This window comes from Tribolium madens, unplaced genomic scaffold, assembly GCF_015345945.1.
Source record: "Tribolium madens isolate multiple individuals breed KSU strain unplaced genomic scaffold, Tmad_KSU_1.1 Scaffold_71;HRSCAF=194;Tcas5.2_LG6, whole genome shotgun sequence".
NCBI lineage: Eukaryota > Metazoa > Arthropoda > Insecta > Coleoptera > Tenebrionidae > Tribolium > Tribolium madens.
The window spans coordinates 8,765,904-8,774,322 of record NW_025401041.1 but is presented as its reverse complement, the minus strand read 5'-3'; the positions used below and the strand labels follow the sequence as shown (position 1 = coordinate 8,774,322).

Sequence of the window (8,419 nt, the reverse complement as noted above, 5' to 3'; positions counted from 1 at the left end):
TATTAATTTTGAAACTTGGAAAAAAATACAAATTAATTTTAATAACTTTATTAAAAATTTTTGTTTTTTCTACAGTGTTTTTTTTTTAATTTAAACTGCTTAATTTCCCGCCAGTATCGCTAAAAACTTTGGCGGCAATTTCAAAAACTATGTTTTTGCAGGATTAATAACATTCTCTCGGGTAAAGTCCCTACAAAGGGCTACCAACAGAATGTCCTCGGCCCGATTTTCGTCCAATTGGGCCTTGTCGATGTTTTAAAAACCCTAAACTTATTTCCTGTGGTCTACGGCGATGGTTGTGGAAAACTAGCAAGTGGCTATTTTTACAACAATTTAACACTCGAAGAGTGCATAAACAGTGCTACCAATCACTACGAAACCAAAAGAACGCTAGATTTCGGCCCGGAACTACTAAATGGCCAACTACGATCCGATTCATTGACACATGAGAGTCTCCTCGACCTGAAAAATGCCCTAATCCTGAATATTTCAGACTCGAATTTAAATAATTGCGACGTGATGATCACCGATGGTATCAAAATTAACTTCCTTGAGACAATTGGGCGGTACTTAACCCCACCACAAGAGAAATCAGTATTGATCAAAAAAATTCTAGGTTGTTTGAGTTAGGCCACACCCCTCATCTCCACGAGTTATACCCCGGAGTTGAGTTTCCGGTAAGTCGGGGTACTTCCATGATCTCGCCTTTTGTCAAATGGAACCACAATCGGAGTTGGTTCACTTACAAATTCCGGGAGTTTACCATTACGGATGCCGAGCAACGCGATTATTTCATTTCGTATGTGTACGACGAGTACAAGTTTATGCAAGGTCACGTGATTGATGGTAGTAGAAAAAAATTAAATATGTCACTCGTGCTAAATTTTTTTTTAGATCGGAATCTTTTCCCTGCGACCAAGTATTTGACTCTAGTTTGGGAGACTTTTGCCCAAAGTCGGCGCCTACTGCCTGAAGATGTGGCTGTTGTTTTTGAAAATTGCAAATTTGTGAGAGCTGTCACAATGCCTAAATCCGGTTTTGTGAAACTTCTAGTGACCATTGGACTCGGGAATGGCAATTTTGAGGTTTTGGAAAAGGACACTTTGGTTGTGAGTGGGAGGATTAGGACGTGGGAGGAGGCGGCCCAAAAAGAGGCAGATTTTGGTCCTATTGACCTAGGAAATGACCCTAGTCACATCCTCGAACATGACGAGATCTATCGCGAGTTGTATTTGAGGGGTTATAACTACAGGTGAGTGGTTTTTGAGCGGTTTAACCAATTCGGTTTAGTGGTTTGTTCAAAGGTATAGCGAAATGTAACGTGGATGGTTCTTCCGGTTTGGTCAAATGGGAGGACAATTGGTGCACTTTTACCGATAAAATGTTACAATTGAAAATTTTGCAAAATGATACGAGATTGCTTTATGTTCCCGTGGGAATACAAAAAATGGTCATAAATCCCCTCAAACATAAGAAAATTGCTGAGGAATTGGGAGGGGAGGGGGCCCTAATCCCGGTTTATTGCTACAAGGATGTCAACATTATCAAGTAAGTGGCGAAAAAACAAATTATTTGTTTTTTTTTAATTTCCCGCGAATTTTGTTGTCGTGTAAAGAGACGAATTCAAAAAAAAAATTGTTTTTTAGAAAAAATTAAGGTTGGAATACAGGGATATTTTTTTGTTTTTATACGATTTAGTGTTTTTGCTTTTTTTTGGGAAATTAAACAGCAAAATAGACACAGTGTGTGACCCCTCATTTCACACTACAATTTACCGGTTAGTTCAAAAATACCAAAATCTGACACTTTTCGTCCAATTTTGAGGAGTTTTTCATTGTTTTTTTTCGAAAAAATTAAACTTAGGCAAATAACTTTAAAACAATTATTTTTTTGATTCAAATTTAACGTTTTAGTAAAAAATTATTACAAAAATGTTTTTTTTTCTTGTGGATCATTTTGACAGTTTTTTGAAAAACTAAATATTTAATTATTTAATTAAGTCTATAGTGTGGCCTATCTTTCCACACTAAAATTTACCGATTAGTTCAATGAAGTTATAGTTTTTGGTTTTAGGTTCCTTATTTCAAAAATTATTATTTATTAAAATTGTGATTTGAAGCGGCAAATTCAAAAAAAATAAAGTTTTAAAAAAAATAATTACGCTTAGCATAAGGGGATATTAACACTACGTTTTTAGAGTAAAATTATACGATTTAGTGTTTTTTGCTTTTTGGGGAAATTAAACAGCAAAATAGACCTAGGGTGTGACCCCTCATTCCACACTACAATTTACCGGTTAGTTCAAAATTTGACACTTTTAGTCCAATTTTAAGAAGTTTTTCTTTGTTTTTTTTTCGAAAAATTCAAACTCGGGCAAAAAACTTTATAGCAATTATTTTTCTGATTAAAATTTAAAGTTTTAGGAAAAAAAATATTACAAAAATGTTGGTTTTTGTTTTGGGCCATTTTGAAAGTTTTTTGAAAATTTAAATATTAAATTAAGTCTATAGTGTGACTAAACTTTACCGATTAATTCAATGAAGTTATAATTTTTGGTTTTAGGTCCCTTATTTGAAAAATTAGTACTCAGAATGTTAAAATTTTTGGATTTTTACTTAAAATAACCCATGGTGTGACCCCTCATTCCACGCTACAATTTACCGATTAGTTCAAAAATATCAAAATTTGACACTTTTAGTCCAATTTTGAGAAGTCATTCATTGTTTTTTTCGAAAAATATAAACTCGGGCTAAAAAATTTAAAGCAGTTATTTTTTTAATTAAAATGTAACGTTTTAGTAAAAAAATATTACAAAAATGTCGGTTTTTGTTTTGGGGCATTTTGTCAATTTTTTGAAAACTAAAATATTAAATTAAGTCTATAGTGTGACCTATCTTTCCACACTAAAATTTACCGATTAGTTCAATAAAATTATAATTTTTTATTTTAGGTCCCTTATTTCAAAAATTAGTACTCAGAATGTTAAAATTTTTGGATTTTTACTTTAAATATTTTTTTTCAATTCGAGTGTATAATAAGACAGCACTTTTCAGGTCCGGAGGGATCGAGATTTTGGGCCTCCAAGCCAAATCAATCGCCAAGAAAAAGCAACGCTTAGAGCCGGTCCTGGAGAAGTACCAATTCGTACCAAACAGTACCACTATGAACCTCCCCGACTCAATCCGGATCAACACCCAAATAATCATCGAAAATTCGCTTGAAAGTCATTTCAAATCGGTTGAAATCCTCGACGAGACCTCAAAATCAACTCCTTTGTCCCCCTTGTTCTGCAAAGCCCTCGACGACGTCCCTGTGATAACCCCAAACGTGGTAATTTCAACCAAAATGACACTTGAGGACATCCCCGGAGTCAAAATCGAAGATTTTGTCCTCACACCTGAGAGTAATTTACTCCTAATCATCGGTACCAAACTCCTCCAAAGACCCACAATTCCCAAACTCTACTTCCAAGCTTTGAGTACCAAAGGTTTTCTAATTTCACGCGAATCCAAAGATTTCCATTCGGAAAACATCGAAAATCTTGAAATTCTCACCGAATTCACAACTCCGGACGAGAAACTAATTCTGTTCCGGAGAAACGGTACCATTCCGGTACCACACTTTGTACGAATTTCCCCGGATTCGTTCGAATGGTTACCGGAGTTGCAAAAAGCGGTGAAAACCGACGACAATGTGATCGCATTCGGTCAAAATCACACTCCGGAGGGGATTTTAGGCCTTGTCAATTGTCTACGCCCGGAACCGACCGGAAATAAGGTCAAGTGTTACTTCATCATGGACCAATCCCCGGAATTTGACCCCCAAAATCCGGTTTTTGCCAACCAAATTCGCAAAAACTTAGCCATAAATGTGTACAAAAACGGAAAATGGGGGACTTACCGCCATTTGCTTTTGGAGGAGTTGGAGGAGGTGGAAAGTGAACATTGTTATGCAAATGTGACAGTTAGAGGTGAATTAGCAAGCATGAAATGGTTGGAGGGGCCTTTGAGGCGCGACTCGGAGGTCAAAAAAGGACATGTTATGATCCTAGTGAGTTTTTTTGAGGTAAAAAAATGCAAATTGAGGTTTTTTTCGTAGAATTATTACTCGGCGATTAATTTCAAAGACGTTATGTTGTCCTCGGGGAGGATCAGTGTTGATGTTATCACCACTGATAGGAGGGAACAGGAGTGTGCCGTCGGGTTCGAGTTTGCAGGACGGGATTTGAGGTACTAGCTTTTGTTTTACCTCAATTTTAGTTTACTTGACTCTTTTTAATTTAAATTTCCCGCAAAAATAACAAGTGGCGCTGTATTTAAAGCGCGAATTTCAAATTTCAAGTTCTATTTAACCATTTTTGTTATTTCAATCGAAGAATTAGAACGCAAGTGGCGAAAAAATAAAATATTTGATGCTTTTTCAAATTTCGCGCGAATTTTTGTTGCGATTTTTAATGTGAAATCATACGATTTAGTGTTTTTGCTTTTTTTGGGGAAATTAAACCGCAAAATAGACCCAGGGTGTGACCCCTCATTCCACACTACAGTTTACCGGTTATTTCAAAAATACACACTTTTAGTCCAATTTTGAAATGTTTTTTATTGTTTTTCGAAAAATTTAAACTCGGGCAAAAAAAATTGAAACAATTATTTTTTTGATTAAAATTTAATGTTTTAGTAAAAATATTACAAAAATGTTTTTTTTTGTATGCCATTTGACAGCTTTTGGAAAAATTAAATATTAAATTAAGTGTGACCTATCTTTCCACACTAAAATTCACTGATTGGTTCAATGAAGTTATAGTTTTTGGTTTTGGGTTTCTTATTTCAAAAATTATCATTATTATTTATTAAAATTGTGATTTGAAGCGGCAAATTGAAAAAAAATTTAAAGTTTTTTGAAAAAACAATTACGATTAGGATAAGGGGGATATTATGACGTTATGTTTTTAGAGTGAAATTATACGATTTAGTGTTTTTTGCTTTTTTTGGGAAATTAAACAGCAAAATAGACCCAGGGTGTGACCCCTCATTCCACACTACAAATTACCGATTAGTTGAAACATAGCTAAATTAGACACTTCTATCCAAATTTTGAAAAGTTTTTCTTTGTTTTTTCGAAAAATTCAAACTTGGGGAGATCAGTGTTTATGTTATCACACAATTTCGGTTTACTTGACTTAGTTTAATCAAAAAAAAAATAAATTTCCTGCAAAAATAACAAGTGGCGCTGTATTATAAGCGCCAATTTCAAATTTCAAGTTCTATTTAACCATTTTTGTTACTTTATTCGAAGAACTAGAACGCAAAATTTGAATTTCCCGCAAAATAATTACAGGTGGCGCTGTAATTTACCCGCCAATTTCAAATTTTTGTTAGATTTATATTATTTATTTATCAAATTTAACCTAAAAAACCTTCAGGGGGCGCCGTTTGTGTGGAATGACCGACAACTCGGCCTTCTCCTCGCACATTTCCGCCGACCCGACTCTGTTGTGGGAAATCCCGGACTCCTGGAGCCTCGAAGACGGCGCTACAATTCCGGTGGTTTATGGTACCGTCCTCTACGCTCTCCTCATGGTCCGGAAACTCAAACCCGGAAGTTCCATCTTGATCCATTCTGCTACTGGTGGAATTGGACTCGCGGCCATCAACGTTTGTCTTCATTACAAATGCGAAATTTACCTCACAGTTGGTACTCAAGAAAAGCGTGAGTACTTGAGACGCACATTTCCTCAAATTCCTCAATCACGAATCGGGAATTCCCGTGACACGTCCTTTGAGGAAATGATCAAAACGCAAACTGGAGGTCGAGGAGTTGACATTGTTTTGAATTCTTTGAGTGAGGAGAAATTGATGGCTTCGGTGAGGTGTTTGGCACCTGGAGGCCGGTTTCTGGAAATTGGGAAATTTGACCTTGCTAATAACACCCAATTGGGGTTATATATGATGGAAAAAGGGATAAGTTACCATGGGGTTATGCTGGATCAAATTTACGCCAATAGCCCACATTTGAAACAGGAATTGTCCCAGATTGTGTCTGATGGTATCAAAATTGGGTTCATTAAGCCACTCCCACGGAAAGTTTTCAAACGGGAAGAGATAGAAGCCGCCCATCGGTACATGATGACCGGCCGCCATATGGGCAAAGTCATGGTTAAAATCCGGGAGGAGGAACCCAACAAGCTTCATGTCCCACAGGACCAACTCTTTAAAGTCCATCCAAGGTTCTATGCTAATAGTACCAAAGTCTATGTGATCATAGGCGGCTTGGGCGGAGTTGGGTTAGAACTAGCCGATTGGTTGGTACTTCGCGGTGCCACAAAACTGGTACTAGTGTCACGTTATGGTACCAAAACTGGGTACCAAAACCAACGCTTGACCATATGGAAGTCATACGGTGTGAAAATTTTAATTTCCACCCATGACATTACCACCAAACCCGGCTGTCTTCAATTAATCAAGCAAGCGCAGACTTTGGGCCCAATTGACGCCATCTTCAACCTCGGAGTGGTACTAAAAGACGCACTTTTTGAAGATCAAAATGAAGAAAGTTTCAAATTATCCCGCGCTCCGAAATCACAAGCCACTCAGTTTTTGGATGAAATCACTCGGAGGTTATGTCCGCAACTCCGCCATTTTGTTGTGTTTTCGTCAGTGGCGTGCGGACGCGGTAATGGCGGACAAACCAACTACGGCATGGCCAACTCGATTATGGAACGGATTTGTGAAAAGCGCAAAATTGAGGGTTTCCCCGCTTTGGCCATCCAATGGGGGGCCATTGGTGATGTCGGTTTAGTTGCGAAAATGCAAAAAGAGAATCGCGAATTGGTGATTGGGGGAACTTTGCAACAGAAAATCTCCAGTTGTTTGGAAGTTTTAGATAAATTTTTAAAACAAACACATCCAGTCGTCTCCTCAATGGTGGTGGCTGAGAAACACAACAGGAATGAAAGTTTGAGTGCTGTGGAAGCTGTTGCATTTGTTCTAGGAATTAAAGATATCAAAACTGTGAGCCAACATGCCACTTTGGCCGAGTTGGGGATGGATTCCATGATGGGGACCGAAGTTATACAACTTTTGGAGAAGGAATACGAAATTTATATCACAGCCAAGGATGTTCGAAGTCTCACTTTTGCCAAGTAAGCGTTTTTTAATTTTGATTTTAAATTTCCCGCAAAAAGATGGCGGAGTGATTTAGGCGCCAATTTCAAATTAAAACTTGATTCCAGATTGAGTGAGATTGAATCTGACAGGAGCGAAACCAAACAAAGTGACACTAAGACGTCCAAGGGTACCAACTTACTAATGAAATATATCCCTGATAGCAAAACTAGTCATTTACCAATAATCAAACTTGAGAGTCGAGTCAAAGATGAAGAAGCCCCAACTATTTTCCTATTGGCTGGAATTGAGGGTGTTTTTCACCCTTTGAGTAACCTAACCAAAAACCTCCACGCCCACATTTATGGCATCCAATACGACTATAACAACCCTGAGGACACTATACCAGAAGTAGCCCTCAAAATCCTACCAGTGAGTTGTAGAAAAAATTAAGTGTGTCACTCGTGTTAATTGTAAATTTCAGCACATTGAGTCGAATTTACCCCCAAGTAAGCAATTTAAAATCATTGGTTACTCATTTGGGGCTGCTGTGGGTCTTGAAATCGTTTCGCTTCTAGAAAAGAAGGGTTATGGGGGTAAAATGGTCACAATTGACGGCTCTCCCACTTATTTGACGTCTTCTGCTAAGGAATATCTTCCTGAAGAAGACGAAGCAGAGTTCCAAACAGCTCTTATTTTCAAAATTTTGGCAGTATTAGTCCCAATTGATCTTTTAGTTGAATTCAAAGATAAGTTACTCAAGTGTAAAGATATGAATGAAAGGTGTGATTTGGTACTTGAGATGCTTCCACTCGAGGTTGAGATTAAGCAAAAAATGGAGAAACAAGCCGCTTTGACGTTGTATAAGAGATTTAAAGCCGTGATTGGGTACAAGTTTGAACATGACAAGATTAAATCGCCGGTGCATTTAATTAAAGCCAAATTTGCGATGGTTAATGAAGAAGATGATTACCAATTATCGAAATGTTGTGAAAATGTGCAGTTTAGTACGGTTCATGGTGATCATGGCACGATTTTGGACCAGGAGGAGCTAGTAAAACGAGTTGAGGGGTTTTTGATTTAGACAAATAAAATTTAGGAAAAGTACCTGAGTTTTTAATCTGGGGTTTTTCCTACAGAAAACTGTATTTCTTTTGCCTTATGTTTAATAGGTGTCGCCTCTGTTTATTGTTCCTAAATATTGATAAAAATTAACTTTAAAAATGTGAATTTGCAAAAGGGGTCAAAGTAATTTGTGTACAAATAAAATATTTGCAAAAAAATTACTTAAAATTACTAAATTGGCGAAAATGTTT

General features: G+C 37.0%; 1 protein-coding gene across 1 annotated transcript in view; it reads left to right on the top strand.

Moving 5' to 3' along the window:
* LOC123008676 (fatty acid synthase-like) overlaps window positions 1-8,247 on the top strand; it is a 15,076-nt gene extending 6,829 nt beyond the window's left edge. The window contains exons 3-11 of the mRNA XM_044404623.1: window positions 162-566; window positions 617-846; window positions 895-1,252; window positions 1,291-1,548; window positions 3,054-4,050; window positions 4,099-4,229; window positions 5,423-7,141; window positions 7,232-7,535; window positions 7,588-8,247. Coding sequence (XP_044260558.1) covers window positions 162-566; window positions 617-846; window positions 895-1,252; window positions 1,291-1,548; window positions 3,054-4,050; window positions 4,099-4,229; window positions 5,423-7,141; window positions 7,232-7,535; window positions 7,588-8,187 — 5,002 coding nt within the window. The 3' untranslated portion in view covers window positions 8,188-8,247. The remainder of the gene's footprint in view (window positions 1-161; window positions 567-616; window positions 847-894; window positions 1,253-1,290; window positions 1,549-3,053; window positions 4,051-4,098; window positions 4,230-5,422; window positions 7,142-7,231; window positions 7,536-7,587) is intronic.
* Window positions 8,248-8,419: the final 172 nt, after the last annotated feature.